The 17,817-nt window shown below is 43.6% G+C and overlaps 1 protein-coding gene across 1 annotated transcript in view; it reads right to left on the bottom strand.

The window, feature by feature from the left end:
• bnc2 (basonuclin zinc finger protein 2) overlaps positions 1–17,817 on the bottom strand; it is a gene marked incomplete at its 3' end in the record, with an annotated part of 149,481 nt that overhangs the window by 7,063 nt on the left and 124,601 nt on the right. The window contains exon 5 of the mRNA XM_079220181.1: positions 268–2,669. Within this exon, the coding sequence (XP_079076307.1) occupies positions 268–2,669 (2,402 nt within the window). The remainder of the gene's footprint in view (positions 1–267; positions 2,670–17,817) is intronic.

Genomic DNA, 17,817 nt, shown 5'->3' with positions numbered 1-17,817 from the left:
CAGATGTTAAGTGGTAGCCTAAATGTCATACAGTACTGACATACTGTAGCTACATCTTGATTTTAACATGAAATGAAAAGTGACGTCTCTCACAAAAATATCTGTTGATGACTTTTATGAAACCACTATATCCCTATAAAAATGAACGTAGTATGCTCTGTAGATTTATAAAATGCTTTAAGTTATAATAGATGATCAATATTGAATTAAGCATTTCAATTGAACCTACCTGTGATTGCATTAAAAATAAAATGTTTTTCTACTAACCTGTCTCGGCTCCGCCGGGAAGGGAAGGCAGCGTTGCAGCCAGCCACAGTGCACACATGCATCTCTTTGAGGTGCACGTTCTTGTAGTGAAGTTTCATGCTGTAGGAACTCTTGAAGCTCTTCTTACACACATAGCAGATCTTGGGGTCAGGACTTGAGCATGGATCTCCCTCTGGTGATTGAGAAGAAGGGAATTTGGGTGGGCTGGCACCGTAGCCCATTGAAGAGATGAAGCTCTCATGTAGAGCAGCCATGCTTGCAGCAGCAGCAGCCGCCGCCATTCCTCCATTATAAAGGCCGTACTGGCCCATGCAGAACATGTCGTAAGTAGGATCGTTGAGTTCTTCCTTGATCCTGATAGGGGGCTGATGAGGGGAGGGTGAGGAATGACCCTTGCCTTCCATTTCCTTTCTCAATTGGGCTTCCTCACAACCCTCATCGTCTTGTTCCTTGTCCATACACCTTCCCCCCCTACTGTGTTTTTGCTGTTCGTCAACATCTATCAGCTCATCACGGTAGAACATCTTCGAATCAGAGGTTTCTGATTCGTTCTCAAAGTCTCTTTCATGATCCTGGTCCTCAGAGGTGAAGCTGCCCATACAACGAAGCTCGCCAGAGCCTTGAAGATCATTTCCACCCCTGCTTTCACTGCCAGTTCCTTCCCTGCATTCATCTTCACTCTGTCTCATCATTCCTCTCAGAGCTAAGCCTGGGCTCATCTCATCCTGGGAAGGTGATTGCTGCCCACTACCACCACTGTGGTTTCCAGTACCACTTCCACTGCCACTGTTGTTGTTACAGTTCCCATTCATTTTGACATTGTTGTGTAGAAGCGTTGAGTGATGGTGGTGATTATGATGGATGTCATCGTCATCATCATCTTTGTCCTCGTCATATTCATCCGCCACATCAATCACTTCTTTCTCAATCTTCACTGGCATGCTTGATTTACGAGGTTTCTTTTTGGGCGTGGGTTCACAACTGCCAGTGTTGAGGTCGTGATTGGCATTATGTGTATGCAAGCGGTGGGACATGGGTCCCACCTCTGACATATGAATATTATTGTGTGAAGCTCCTGCAGCAGCCAGGAGATGTTGTTGTTGGTCCATCAGGCTGGTACTGTTGGTGGTTGTGGGCAGGATGGGGCTAGTGGGCAGTGACACTGGAGGACTGACGAGGTCCGCTGGGGACAGTAGTGTGCGGTAGAACGGGGGCACTGGCTGAACAGGCTGCACTGACTTTAGGGAGGGGAACACCAGTGGGCTATGCAGGGGTGACTGAAGCATAGGGTCTACCGGTGGGGTTGTAAAGCCCAGTGGTGGCCTTCCAGGGCTGGTGAGGCTAAAGCCACCATGCTTGGTGCTTGAGATGACAGGTGTACCAGTGGTTGAACGGATGAGGTCCTTGTCGCGGTTATTGCGCAGCATGGGCATGTGCAACCGTGGATTAGGATTAGCACTGTGGCGGTTGCGACTGCGTAGTGAGCTAAAGACCATATTGCACCCGTCAATGGTGCAACGGTGTTTGATCTTCAAATGTACAGCATTATAATGTATCTTAAGGGTGCCTTTATCATAAAAGGTTTTGCCACAAGAATTGCAGCACACACGACCCTTGCGTGAGGTGGATCCCATGCGACGCATGCGATGCATCTTGGAGGAAAAGGAAGAATGGGAGATACTTTTTGCGTGCTCGTCCTTCACGTAATGGTGGTGGACTTGGTGGTGTACTTGGTGGTCACTCAAACTGTTGGACTGCTGAGGTTGATTTTGGGACTGCTGTTGGCCCTGCTGCTGCTGTTGGAGCGGTGTCTGCTGTTGCTGCGGTTGAGCCTGCTGGGTAGAAGGGGTTGGTGAGATGGGTGATGCCCTGTGGTTGGGCTCTGTTTTGGGTTCAATGTTGTTCATGACCATGGCTCCACGACTAGGGCTCTGGCCTGTGCGGAAGGGTGACAGGGACACTTCTGATTCACTGGTGTCCACCTGTTCACCTTGGTTTGGCAGGCTGGGCTCCCGGAGCCGGAGAGCAGACGGCTCCATTGGCAGGCTATTGGGGGGTAAGCCGAGCATGGGGGCAGAGACGGGGTTGATGTATTGGAAGGGTAGGAGGAAAGCTAAGCTGTTGGGGATATTCTCAAAATGGTGAATGCTGGATGGGCTACTGGTTTCCAGATGGGTCAGGATCCCTGGGCTGCGGGACCTGTTGTTGCTTTCAATAAATGTCCTAATCCCGGAGTCTGTTTTGGAGGAGGGAACTGTAACTGCCTGACCTTCCTTCTCCTGAATGGCCATCAGTTCTACAATGGACTTGGTCTCACCAAAGCGCAGAAACTGCTGCAGGGTGATTATCTCCTCTTCTCGGGACATGATGGTCCAGCGGTCCAGCACCTTGCCTGCAGTATCCTAGATGCCCCAGAGGAGACGAGAGAGAAGACAAAATGCAAACCATTATTGATTGTGCATAATCAGTTTGGTCAAAAGAGAATATAGTGCAAGGGTTAGTATGTAAGGGCAAGCTTCTCTGCACATACAATGCAGATGCTCCTGGAGCGACAAGTAACAGAGCTTTGTTAAAAATCACTTTTTTTGAGAAATCATCCCTGAGAAATTGATCATTAATGACAAGATGATGACAGTAGGCAAGAGTCTCGAGCAATAAAACACTGATGTTGGGTGATTAGCAGCTCTCTGTGACTTGCAACATTGTGGGGGTATTAATCTGGGAGACTGACAAAACAGCTTTGTAAAAGATGTGAACTCTTTCTAGGACTCCCTCTGTACATAAACTGCACCTAGGGGAACAGACATTGTGTGAGCAAGAGAAGAAATGGTAGAAATAATAGCATAATTAATGCAAGCCACTAATCGCACCTTGGTTGGCAAGCATTTTTCTTAGTGTGTTCTCCATCTCTAAGGCAGGGAAATGCTTGAGGGATGATGGGACTACTACACTTAGTATCAGGGAATGGCTTTGGACATTCAAAGAGCAAAAACTAAGTTTGGGTTTGCGTATGCCTTGATAGTGGCATTAAGCCTGTGTTTACAGTATCATGTTTGTATATTAGTGAGGTCGAAAGGATCAATATGTTAATAAGGTTTGACAGATGCACAACCTTAAATAATGTCATTATTATTACATTTCATTCAGGACACTGTCAACTGACTGTACATTTTCTGTTGGCACCAATGAAAATCGGCAGATATGTGAATTTACAAACATTAACAAAAGATAATTTCTAATAACTCTTGGATTCTGTTTGTTTTGGAACTTCTATGTTTGAGCCAGTGCATGTTGTCCTCTTGTTATTATAGAATATTTTATGATATGGATGTTTGCATGAACAAGATAGAAATCCCGAAAAGGCGAGACAGAGAGACATAGTGTAAATACTTCACACGCAGGTTCCTGGGGAACCAGACTCAGGGACATCAAGGGAATAACGCAAGCGATGACAATTAGTCACAGTGAAATGGTAACATTTCTTATGTGCTCCTAGCTACTGGCATCTACAAAAGATAAATGGCAACTCTGGTGTGGAGTAGAAAGCTGTAAAAACCAACATCACAAAGCACAAAAGGTCTGTAAGGAGAAAACAGAAGATAAATGTTTAAAGAGAGACAGTGAAAGAGAGATAGCACAGGAGAGACACAGAGGAAGAAGAGCAGAAAAACAGAGAAAATAAAAGTGTGAGTGTTTTCATATCATGCCCTCAGATATACTGGAGAAATAGATTCTTCTGAGACGAAACATCAATAGTCACTGGGGTATTTGTTCTTAAATATACATTAAAAAACATTTTACACTTTCATTCTGTGTGCGCTCTGGAGTTTTTGCCTGGAGGTATGACTTTAAATTCTAGCCTGGGCACTATTATTTTATACTGCATGGCCATCTGGGCATTAGTACTTCCATTTGATTTAATTGAAACAAAAAAAATGAAAGCAGAAAAGAAAGTGAATCTTTAAATAGATCCACAACCAGAGGATTTCTAAAGAAAACATCTTAAGAAAAGTCTTTTAATGTTTTGTAGTGACACAAAAAAGATTAATTTGTGAGTGAGTGAGTGGGTGAGTGAGTGAGAGTATTATGCATGAAAATACACTCCAATTACAACTCTTATTAGAAGCATGCACAATTCTAAATGCAATTGAATTGTATAATCCTAATGAATTGTGTCTCTGTTTAGTATTTAATAGGAATAGAGAGTATATGGGTTTTGGGAATCAATGGTAAGCCACATTTAATTTAAGCCAGTTTAAGACATAATCATAACAATTTCCTTTTTTGTTTGCTGGTCTAATTGACACTATACAATTTTTAAGAACCACAAGCGAACAAAATGGAGGCCATTAAGAAATGCGAGGGATTAAGTCTAAGCTATAAGTGAGGTTCTGATGATATTCATAAAAAAAAAGACTACAAAGCTTTGCAAGCTTATACACTTCAACAAGATCACTTTTCTCCAACCTGCATGCCGTTACCCAGACCCGTCTCAATCAGAGATTTATTTGATTCTCTACTAGTCACCTGTGCCTGCACTTCCCCACTGATGAAGTCAAACAAAAGCCAAAACACAGGGACACAGACCAAACTGCAACCTATTAGTGTTCGGAAGGGCCAGCCAGCTGTCAGAACAGGTCAGCAGCTCTGCTATGCACTGGACCCTGTCTGAGGAGGCTATCCAAGCACTCCTCGTTCAATGGTCAATTGAGTTTTGGAGGCGTTTGGGCCAGGGTCGGGCTTAGAGCATAGAGTCAACACAAATTCAAAAATGGTCAAGAAAAGGATGTGAGGGGACAAACTTGATTAAAGTTTAGTCCATTTGGAAACAACTAACTGTGGCCTTTCAATACATGACTTTTTCTTATAAAAGCATGCAGTACCTTATTTATAACAGCTACATTTTTGAAAGCTATAAAGGAAAAATAACAATGTTAAATTCCAGACAAAAAAATGTGTTGGCACATTTGCAGACAAACACCCTTTAGTCTTACTACAGTACGTCTCACAACTTCACTTGCCTGCATTAGCATTGTGATGCTGTGAGAGAAACAAATATGCCATTAGAAGCACTTTTACAAGTAGGCACTCATCTTCCAATTAGCTTAATGTGGCCCTCTTTCCCCTATATTTTCCAAGCGTGCCCCACCTCTTCTTGTACACTCCCTCCAGTAAAATCTCATTAATCCACCCCTCCCCCATTTCCCCCAGTGCTATGACATATTAGTCTGTCATTATGCATCCCAGAGTCCTTTAAACAATACAGCTAAACCTCTGTTTGCCAGGTTAATGACTATTAGCCAATAATTACAGCAGAGAGACGATGGAGTACCCACTTTATCTGGGGGACAGCCTGCTGCTGTTAGTTTATTTTATCTTCCTGCATCCATGTCTCTCAGAATTAATCTAGCACCGGCTGTATTTATTCATCTCTCTGCCGCTGCGATGAATTCTTAATTCATGGCTGTCTCTAATACTGTGATGCTGGATGTTGTGTAGTGGGTGTGTGTAGTGGGGTATCTGCCTTGCAAATTGCTGACAATGAGGATGAGCAAATGATGGCCTTGTCATGGGCCAGGGCACCACTGTCAGTTAAAACAAATCAGGCAATTATGCAATTAGTACTGTGGGTTATGTGCTGGGCTGTATTAAGAGCTCTGGTGTGCAGCGTTGTTAGGTTGCTTGGTGTGCATTAGAGATTAACAGCTTAACATGTATATGCTTTTCACTAATCATCACCTATCATACTCAAGGATATGTATGTATGTATGTATTTAGAAAGTAGTGGGGAGAAATGCCATGCTAGGCACACACTTAGAAAAAGGGAAATAGGAGCCATAAATACATCTTCAGTAGATCAAGTGGGAGATCGCTGACCCTCATGGAGCTTGTGTCACATAACGCCTCTGATGTTTACATTTTCATGTTAACATGTGTACATTCTGTGTAGGGTGATGCTCCACTGGTTACACATTAACATAAGGGCATCTCGATCATAAGACAGTCTCACTTGCAATAGGATGGATCGGTTCTCACAATGGCAAAGTGAACCATGGGAACCACATTGATTCACCAATCACCTTTCAGTGAATGCGATCTCCACCAAGCCTCCAGGGAATCCCCATTGATCCAGAGTCCTGCTTTCAGATCCAGTTCCTTAAAAAAACTGCTCTATCCTTGTGTTCGCCACTTCAAGGGAGGTTAAGCAGAAGTTCCTTGTGATCTGAGAAGGTCTTGAACCTTGGTGCTTCCTTTTCCATATTCTGTTTCTCTCCCCAACCCATCTCGAGCCGTATGAATAATGCAGAGGATCTAGTGGCGAGGGGTGCCATGGGGGATGGGTTCACGCAAAGCCCACTGCCTGGAGCCATCACATCAGAGGGCAGCGGCTCCCAAGACACAGGACGCTGCCCCATTGGCTCCTCAGTGGTAGGTCAGAGGTCATGTGTGAACAACTAGCTCTACTTCTTCCCCTGTGATGGACCACAGGGAAATCAGTAGCTATGTCCAGATGCGGATGGAGGACATTTGTAAGAATCATAGAGGTTGAAATTTGCACTCTGTGATCATGTTAAATTCCTCCTTTGGGCTCTGCACATCAAAGGAATTTGTTACTTTTGGATGTAACCTTGTGTACACACCTTGGAGTTTTGATGTTTTCTAAACTGCGGAAACATTGACTTATAGAAAGAACAATATACTGTGAATGGGCTGTCTGCTGCGGTACAAGATGACACTAATATATAACTTACAAGGCATCTGTAAAAACACATCATCCTGTCATCAAAGACGGACAGAGCAGTACCTCTTCGGACTGATCAGTCACAATCATGTCACCTTGTGGTTGTTTATTACAGGGACAGGCATTTTTACAGTTCTGTTCTTTGTGAACTGCCCCTTACTTTTGTAATGTCCACAAAAAAACAACATAAATCTATCGTAGCGTACAATGTTGTGTTACAGCTGTCTTTCTATAAATCAGATTTCAAAAAAATAACAAATAGCGGCCAAACCTGTACATCTGCAGACGGCATTGATGCCTTCCTGATTGTGGTCTGGTTTTTATAAGTGACAATTTGCAGTTACACTTTAGTGGGAAATGAGATACACCAGATCAAACGGCTCAAAATCATGTTAAAGTGTATTGTATTTTACGACCACTTATGTTCATCCTTTGTGTGCAAGCTTCAGTAAATATGTCAAATACAATTGTTTCAATCTTTAATTGTTGGGGGATAACAGCCACTAATTTCAGCATTGATAGAGGAGTAAGTGCACCCCTTTAAAAGTGCAGCTGACATGCTGATTCAGTAAAGTCCAGAAAGGACCCTCTGCACCAGCTCATATTCCAGATTAAAATGTATAACTCTTCAATTCAAGTTAGATTCCTATTTTATCATTTGATGAAGTACCATACCATCAATATTGTGCTCATCAATGCCAGAAAGAAATTCTTCCTGGGATCTGGTGTGAGGAAATGTGAAGAAGCCACAGGGCTTATTTCACCAGGCCACACTGATCAACCAACAGGCAGGGCCTTCCTCCCTCAACCTGAGTTAACTCATGGCTTTGGTTAAAATTTCATGACTGTGTGTTAGTTGTTGCTAAGGGCACACTAATCGACTAGAGTGAGATTCATAGTGCAGTTGCAGACTGCTAGAATAGAAGGAGGGGAGGGTCGGGGGGCTTATTATGGAGGACCACAGACGGGTGAGTCACAATCTGGCACATCCCTGGTTCCAGGTGGCCTTTAGTAAACAGTTTCCGTTTCTTTTCCCTCTGACTTGTCTTTTTTCATTATCTGTTTCTGAAACAAACCCGTCATATTAAAGAAAGGTCTCCTAACCTCTGATTCATCTACCCTCCTGACCTCCACCACCATCATTTTTTAGATTTAAAGCAGTGCCACGGCATCTTTAAAAAGTGAAAAGGACAGTCCTTTGGCTACAGCCCAGCAGAGGTGCAGATGGAGCGGCACATGGAAGCCATTTTCAGGCCCCGGTTCGCTGCAGAGCAAAGTTTGCTGTTCTCTGAGTTCAGAACCTCTGAAGAGCCGCCTCGCAGCACTTACATTTGAGCAACGTCTGGGTCTGGACTGTTGTATTGATTCCCTGTCTCTTTTCACAAAGCATACACAATAACGTTGGCTGGCCTCACCCAACTGTGCTAAGGAACCGTAGCCGTGGTCGATGTGTAAAACTCATCGGACCTAGCACTGAGCTAGAGGGGATGCCTCGGAGAAGAGGGCTGGAGTGATAGAAGCAGCGAGGGAACGCCTGATGGTTCACATTAATTGAGGATGATCCGTGTGATCTGCTGGATCTGGATGCGGCAGCCAGGTCTGTCGTGGGCCTGGGAGACAGATGTGGGGGCCGCTGTGCCCCTGCAGGGCCAATGGAGCGCAGTGAGGCGGCTGAGGAATGGTCTGTCTGTCCAGTGCATGTGTATGTGTGCTGATGGATATGTGGAGGTGGCTGACGACCTGCTTTTCTTTCCCTCTTAAATCACATCTCCTTTGTCTTGATTACCATTTTGGCAGGAGACATACCATTAGCATATGCCCACAATTTGCTCTTCCGCCACATAGTCATTGTACATGAATGTAGTGTATTGATGCAGCAATATTCTCTGTTACTCTTTTGTGTTATACCTGCCCCTTGTCACATTATATTCCGAGGCTTGTAGTGGGTAGCAAATCACAGTCTTTGATAAATAACGGAGCTTAAAAAAAAGTGAAACTAGAACCTGATAAAAATGATGTATTTATTGCTAATGAAAACTTTACACAAGAGTCTCAGCTCAAAAAACAATATGCAACACATTGCTTTGGACTATACTGTGTATAAAGTATTAAATAATTGTGTTAAAGGAAATATATGTGAATGGATAATGGATTGTACCTCCCAAGTCATTTTGTTTTGGTCTGGCTGGGAACAGATAGAGGTGTCTGTAACACGCAGACACACTGCATTAGGGGAGCTTTTCAGTTTTCTCCTGTGCTTTTGCTGTGGAGCATGCACTAGGAAAGAGAATAAGCTAATGGACTCTTTACTTAATGTGATCAGAGCCATTATTGACATGCTGCCAGGAAGATGCAAGACCATTAACTGGAGCATCTCTCTCTCTGGTACCTTCCCTCCACCCCGCTCCTTTCCCCGACAGTATTTCACTGCCAGCCTGACTCCCATACAGACGAAGGGCCACTAGGGGGTCTGGGTGCCCCAAAGGAGTCTGTGTCTGTCATGTTAACTAGGAATCTATGATACAGACTGTTTGGCGAATTGGCAATAAGTTGTTGCTCAGGACTGGAACTGTAAATCAGTCATTATGTGTAGTGTTAGCTGTTGTATCAGAAGTTATAGGAGGAAATCAGTGGCTGCTGGACACAATTGCATATCCTGATGGTGCTGTTACCGAGCAAATTCAACATCTTGGGTTTTAAATCCACCTTTTTTACATGCTGTCACTTCAGTTGTTCCTGTTTCTTGTTACTTTGACCTGTCTTTTAAAACAGGGGTACCTACAACTTATATTTGATCAAACAGTCGGGGGGGAGCTGGTAGTATTAGAAAAACACATTTTTGGTGAGCTTTGTGCAGTCACATGTACACACTCAAGAAAAACATGATAAAATAGGTACTGACATTTCTCACACCTTAGAGAGAGACATGAAATATAATCTAAGGTGCAAATACATGTGTAAACAATTAAAAACAGCCTTGCTACCAAATTAATTTGTCCCTTTTAATTTATAGTTTCCAAAATTGTATCATAATAAATGTCAGAAACTGCAGTTTAACTTATAAAGGAACTTTGGAAAAGCATTTAAAAAAGTATTTTTGCATGAAATGAAATGCTGCAATTTGGGGCGCAATTTATAAAATGTATCCTTATAAGCTGTAGGTATAATTAAATATTTAGGCAAATTAATCAGACATTTAAAAAATAGGGTTTAATTGTGTTTTAAAGTGTTATGTTATAATGAACAACAATAATTACAATATTAGAAGTGGCACCTAAGGCAGGGCTATTCTTTCAAGAAGTGGGCGAGAATATAGTAGTTTTATCTAAGTGAAATAGTACACTAAGTGGGTAAAGTGGTCCCAAATTACAAACAGCGCACTATCCCTGTTTTTAAACTGCCTCAATGGAATTGTTGCCTGGCAAGTTGGCTCATTCATCTTGGAGGCAGAGGGTGCCAGTGTGGCTGCAGTGTAATTTAGACTACCCCAACCCATGTGCCAGAACACATCTATCCCTGTGGCCCAGGGGGCCAGCATCGCTAGCGGCCCGGAGGATGTTCGTGTTTATGTGTGCATGCATGAGTGTGTATGTGTGTATCCATGATCATGCGGGTACAACAGGAAGTAGTGCTCAGGTCTCTCGGGGCATGGTTCCAGGTCCCTGGGCCTGTCTACTGTCATAAGTTCCAGAATGGTGATTACTTACTGCAAAAATAAACACCATTACCATCTGCTGCTGCCTCTTTGTACTGTAACTTATACACCAAGAAATGCTCTAGACCATCAAAACACACAGTATTGAGAACAATAACAGAAAAAATGAAATCTGCACTGTAAAATTTGTATTCCTATTAATGTTTGTGAGCATACAACACCTTTCATTCTGAATGCTTACAATATAAGTTTAACACAGTTGGTTAAAAAAACAACTTAATCTATATGAGGGGGCAAATAGTGAAGAACAAAAGGTTTACTGGGACGCATGGGGAGAAAGGTTGGATGATGGAGGTCATTCAAGACCGTTGAGGCCTTGCAGAGCCAGCAGATGTTTGATCCATCCACTGCACATCTGGTCCTCAACACACTCAATCCATTTCACTCGACTTCTCCTTTTTAGATTTTCATTGTTCCTCACAGTCCACTAAACTCCACATTCCCTTGCGGCCCACAAATATTCATTCACAATCATTCATACTGCCCACTTAGTCATTTTAACTTATAAGCTTTTGGTTTTGTATGTTAGAATGTGTATTGTTTTTTATTTTAATATTTGTCCCTCATCAAACGTCTGTAATTTATTTTCCTCTTCAAAGGGATTATAAGAAACTCCAAACTCAGTGGCACAAGTCGGGAATGAAAGCTGTCATCCTCATTGTAGTGGGCCCTGGGAGGGTCATACAGTGCTTAACAGCTTCATTGTTTCTTTTATTGTTGGAAACATAGAGGGGTGTGGACTGCACAGGTTTCTGAATTCTGGACTGTGACGTGACGAGAGGACTGTCAACTCCCTGTAACTCTCCATGCAACTTCCTTTAATAAATGTCAACTCTATGACCCAGCGGCAAATCCCTGGCAGGCTGGGTGGCCGTGTCAGCAGGCCGGTGAGCCGCACAATGTCTTGGCCTGGCCTCGGTGACATGGGGGAAGTGGAGCGAACCCGCTGCTCTGTTTGTTCAGAGAAGGGATGTAGGGCCACCTGGAGGCTCAGGTCCAGGATCACCAGACAAAAACATAACCTGCGCGCTTGTCTTTCAGAAGTTGGGACAGATCGCACAATACAAAAGAATAGTGGTTGTAGGGAATTTGTCTAAAACGAGTTTTCGTTAATGAAATGCTTGCCCCACATTTGAGTGCAAACTGAATGTGTTTGTGCTGTGTTAATACCACTGTAGTCTTGTCCTGATTTAAGCCCATGTGTAATGCAATCTTCCTGTGTTTGGGTCTGGCCTAGTCTGGCTGTGCAGTGCAATGCTATTGATCCCTACAGCCTTGTGGTCTGCAGGGTTCCTGTCAGTAAACGCGATGAGCCGGAGCACCTTCCCATTCCCCCTCTCTGCCCCGTGTAGCACTACAAGCTAAACAGCCATCACAGAAACTCAATACAGGCAGACTGGGCCCGAGTCGTCAGCTAGCAGCAATGCCCTGCAACGTCCCGCGAGGCTTCGACTAAGTCAATTTAGTGTCAGTGTAGCATCTCACCTCGTAGAGCTGTTGCCAGCCTAATATGTCGCGCTAATATGTCTCTCCATATAAATTACAAGGCTGTGAGAGGAACCCAGATGCAATAAGTATGGATTAGCTAATGTCCAGGTTCTGTCTGAGTCGTGTTGGGATGGAGGGGGAAGCTAACGATAGTAATAGCTTCTAACAGGGTGTCTGGCTGTGGGTTGGAGGTGAGATGGGGGCGTACAGGCTTCAGGGACTTCTAAGGAGCTCTGGGAAATAAACTTCCCTCTCTGCCGCAGAAGAAAAGAGGAAGGGGTGAGGGAGATAACATTGAAAGAATGATTAGTGAAGACGGAATTGAATGGAAAGAGTGCGATGGGTTGTTAATACTATTTTTCTGACTATTGATCAACCTGGAGGGCTAAAGGTGTTTGGGTTAAAGGTCTTGAAACCCTTACCGTGTCTGCTGTTTGTCTGTGTGTTAACCCATTGATTTGTATTGTACATGTATAGTTGCCCTGTGTGTAGGCCAAAGCGCCTAACAGAGGAAGAGTGGGATGTTAGCAGAGCTTGGAAAGAGAAGAAAACAAAAAGGTGGGAGAAGAGGTGAGTGTGTGGTCAAACGGGGGCGTAATTAGGAACCTTGTTTCCCCTAAACTCTATATATTGATCAGAGATAATTCACATGCACCATATCTTCCCCTCGGTGCTTTAATAATTCATGTTGCAGTATAACTCTTGTACATTGCTACCCAACACCCATTTACATGTACCTGTTTGTCTGATTTAAAACCACTTTTAGGCTTTCATTGTTTTCCTCCTATGTCTTGGTAAACTACAATTGAAAACACGTTTGATTGACTGCTGATCACTGGGAATGCTGGGAAATGTCTCATCAAATTCACTAACCTGCCTGCATTGTTCTCTGAAAGGAACTTAATCTTCCTGTTTTTGAATGAAGTAGACGAGAGCAGCTGTGTTCTTCGTTTTCGTTCAATGAAATTATTGGAGCCTGCATGGTCTTGGAGTCTAGCTGACATACTATCATATACTTAAAATGTATGTTTTTTTGGGTGCTAGACTTTAGACTGACTAAAAATAAGTAGAAATGTTGGCTATTTTAGATGACTCAGTCACAAGTTGGAAATTATAAAAAATAAATAAACTGTAACCTTTTTGTTTTTTACCAGTGTGACCACAAAATGTGTCAAGTAGTAGACACTACTAGACACACACACACACACACACACACACACACACACACACACACACACACACACACACACACACACACACACACACACACACACACACAGGCCATGCTTGCCATTGGCAATCCCTGCAGGCAGATGTGAAGTGTGTGCCAATGGCCTGCTGAGTGAGTAGGCCAGTGTGCCCCTAGCTCAGTGCTGGGCATTACGCTGAGCTGCTTTGATGCGTGTGTGTGTGTGTGTGTGTGTGTGTGTGTGTGTGTGTGTGTGTGTGTGTGTGTGTGTGTGTGTGTGTGCGCGCTGTAGGGGGAGGTCAGTGAAACAGCAGAGGGACTGTGTAATCCTCTGACATGCCTGTGGAAAAATACAAGGATCCCTCTGACAGTGGCTGAACTAAAGGCTCAGAGGACCAGTTAGTGTGTCCACAGGTTCATGTGTTCTGGCTGGACTGCAGGCTATGTGGCGATACAGACACATAAACACACACCACACGTACAAGTCATGCGCTGACACATGTCTAGACACAATTAAGAAGAATTGCATTGTTCATAGTCAGTCTCCTTACTGAGGTTTCTGGCTTGGTGACACCAATTCTTAAAAGGCTATGTCACTGGCAAGACTGTAATGTAGCCATGTAAGGTGCAATCCTCAACTAAAATGGCAAGCTGCATTGCTTTTGGCCCTACTCATACAGAAACACACACACACACACACACACACACACACACACACACACACACACACACACACACACACACACACACACACACACACACACACACACACACACACACACACACAAACACAGGCGAGTACATTAACACAGTTTGGTTTTGCTGTTGGAATGCATGAGGACAGGAGAAGAGTTTTGGCTCGGCCCTCTCTATACTTTGCATAATTGTATCTTACATTTCCTTTAGTCTGAAGGGATGTTGAATCCTAAACAGTGATGGGAACCGGGTCTGTTGATCATTAGGTTTTGGCAGAGTAACCTGCTGCCACATGTGAGAGAGAGGTAGCAATACAAATAATGTGTGTATATGCCAGTATGCATGTGTGTGTAAATGTCTTCATCTCCACAGTATGTGGCCTCTTGAGAAAAAAAATGGCATATAGAGGGCATTAAGCATATGAATTAGCCACAGGTCTAATGTGAGCTCTGTGAAACAATAAGCAACAAAACAATAGTAGACATTTCATCTTCTTATTGTCTAATCGCCCATCTGACTGCCTGTGTATTTCCCCTCTTAACCCTTGAGATACTTGCTAATGGCCCTCACAATGGAATTATTTACTACCCATGGCAGGGGGGCAAATGGGTCAAATTGTGTGTGTGTGTGTGTGTGTGTGTGTGTGTGTGTGTGTGTGTGTGTGTGTGTGTGTGTGTGTGTGTGTGTGTGTGTGTTTGTGAGTGTGTGTACTTGTGCCCCTTGTAGTCAGAGTGAATGAAAGAGAATGATGGAATCACTGAAGCACGCAGTGACTGAGAGAAGAGGAGAAAGGGTAGGGGGACTGAAGGAGGAGTACTGAGTGGTGCTTGCTAAAGTGAAAAATCATGCCATGGTGCAGAGGGGCCTGGTGTTGTCCACTGGGAGAAGTGACTACATCTATGCTGGCACTCAAGTGCTCTTAAATACTCTCTCTTTCGCTCTCCATCTACCCCCCTTGCCTCCCTCTATCTATACCCCCCTCTCCTCGTCCCTCTCTTTCTTTCTTCACCAGTTCTCCCCAGGTCCAGTCCAGGTACAAATGGCTATTTGCTGTACAACTCCCACAACATGTTTGTGCTTGTCCCTAACAGCATGTAAAACAAAAAAAAGAAAACGGGCCCTTTTCTTTTTTTTCACAAACTGCTCGCCAGAACACAAAAGCCTCCTGAATGGAGATGTCAACGTGCTATTAGGATTGTCTGCGCTGGAAGCAGTCCCACAGCTTTGCTGTCAATAGTCTTTAATTCGGCATGGATCTGGGAACAGTCATTGTGCGAGTCTTTGCGTGTGAAGCGATTCCACTTGGCAGTCGGTTAATCTGCGTTCTAAGCATCTCACCACAAAAGGTCAATCCTCATCAAACATGAAGGAATTACATTCATTATTTTATAGTTTTTTTTTTGTCTGATCCTATTTGACTCCCTTATAAACAATTGTTATTAAATTGTCTCTAATATCACAGCGATAGCCATAATCGCAGGTGACTGACAAGGCGGAGAAAAAACTCAAATGATCAATTCACAGTTCCCTTCCCTGCTCAGCCCTAATTGTGCCATGTTCAGACAAAGTGTTCACTTCTTGATTTAACACAGCTAAATCAAGAAGTGAACACTTTGAGCCCCGCCGACATGAAGGCTGTCTGTGCAAAAGGAATCAACAGTGCTGCTAACTGTCACCTGGTGGGGTTAACCCTGCGGTTGCCAACACGTTCACAACGTAGATGAAACACAATAGCAGACAAGCCTTTCTCACACCTCCATTTACAGAAGCCTCTCTGTCAGCTGCGCCAAAGTGTCTGTGAGTGTGTGTGTGTGTGTGTGTGTGTGTGTGTGTGTTTGTACAATAGTGCATGCATCGTAGACATATTTCCCCCCTCTAATTAGCACAAGGGAGTCCTGGGGGCAATCAGAGCCGAGGTTAATGAGAGGAGGAAAGAGCGGAAGAGACGAGGTAGGGGTGCGGCAAGTAACGCGCACCATGCTGCACTGGTGCTACAATATAATACTGCCTTCTTATCACGCTGTCACCCTGAAGGGGCATCATCCTTACGGCGCCCACATTGATGTTTGGGTGTGTGACATATCTCATGTGTGTGTGTGTGTGAATGCAGGAGAGCAGCGGTGTGAGAGTTCCTCTCTGTGCGCCCTGATGATCCTTTCACCCATCCTTGTCTCGTATTATCTCTCCCTTCACGTCTCTTTCTCTCTGGAAGGCCCAAATGTGACAGCGTGTTCCCCATATCAGAGAGAATTTGCACACTGAGAGAGGGAGCAAGAGAGACGGAGCTGCCACAGTGGTCTTGGCATCTGTCTGTTCTCAATTGCCGTGTGGCGGTGCTGGAAGGAGAAAAGAAAAGTCTACCAGATGTCACTGCTGAACATTGCCAAGGCAGTGTTAGTTAGCGCTGACTTGTACAGTATCACCAAGACTAAAGAGTATCTGAGGCGTGTGATGATTTCGATTTTTATAATGAAAAACTAAAAGGATTTTACATTTTTAAACAATATCCTCTCGATGACGAATTCTTTGTATTTGTGCAAAGTTTTTAACCGGAGTTTGTTTGACCTCAGATGGACAGTGAACATTCCTGTGCATATACACCAATTCTTTTAAGAATAATTGTGCATTTAGAGACAAAGACATCATGGGGAGAGGAATAGGGGTACGAGATGCAACAAAGATCCCCGGTCAAACTGGGTACTAATCACTGGGCCACCCCAGAAAATAATTCATTTTTTTATAATTCTAAATATAATATTATGAAAACATATCACCAGATAAAAGGCTTTCTTTTGTGGAGGTCTTTACAAATAAACTAGACATTTGCTTGTATAAATGAACCTGATGATAAGAGTGGTGTCAGCCTCCACTTAGACAATTGCAAATCAACTCCTAGATTTGGTGAATCATTACACAATAATTGATCTTTGTTTTCAGCCTCTCCAAAAACATCTTTAATTGCTAAATTACTTCAAGTAGCCAATTTTCTTTGTGTGCATCTTTTTCATTATTGTATTCCAGTCTCATGGTATTGGTTTGAGTCTCTCTCTCTCTCTCTCTCTCTCTCTCTCTCTCTCTCTCTCTCTCTCTCTCTCTCTCTCTCTCTCTCTCTCTCTCTCTCTCTCTCTCTCTCTCTCTCTCTCTCTCTCTCTCTCTCTCTCTCTCTCTCTCTCTCTCTCTCTCTCTCTCTCTCTCTCTCTCTCTCGACTGAGTGGAATGGGAATGGTGGCTCATGTGGCTGTCACTCCAAACATGATAAACACGATGTGATGGGGAGTAGGGACAGAGAAAAGAGCTTCCTGCATTATTAAAAAGAGTGCTGCCATTAGCGACATTTATACAGTAGAATGACCCGATCAAACTATAGCACAGATATACACACATGCCGCAGTGCACACACACTCAGCCTCCACACTGTGGCCTAATAGCCTCGGCCGTTTTAAAAAAAAATCCAGGAAAAAATGACAGGGATTATAGTTAATGTTGGCAATCTTTTCTTAAAAGCACTGTTTTCAGACATGTTTAGGTTCTGCTGGTGATATTGTATTTACATGTTGAGACTTGTGTCAACGTTCTCCTTCATTTCATCATCTCTCGTCACTATAAAAACAGAACATTGCTTAAAGATTAAAGATATTGGCTTCAGATGTACTTTATTTCCGTCTGTCACTATTTCATATTACAAAAGGGAACACAAGTAATCTTCTTCCACGTCTCTGT

The sequence above is a fragment of the Taurulus bubalis genome, assembly GCF_910589615.1.
Source record: "Taurulus bubalis genome assembly, chromosome: 6".
NCBI lineage: Eukaryota > Metazoa > Chordata > Actinopteri > Perciformes > Cottidae > Taurulus > Taurulus bubalis.
Note: the sequence above shows the minus strand (reverse complement) of the source record. Positions and strands in the feature narration are given on the sequence as shown.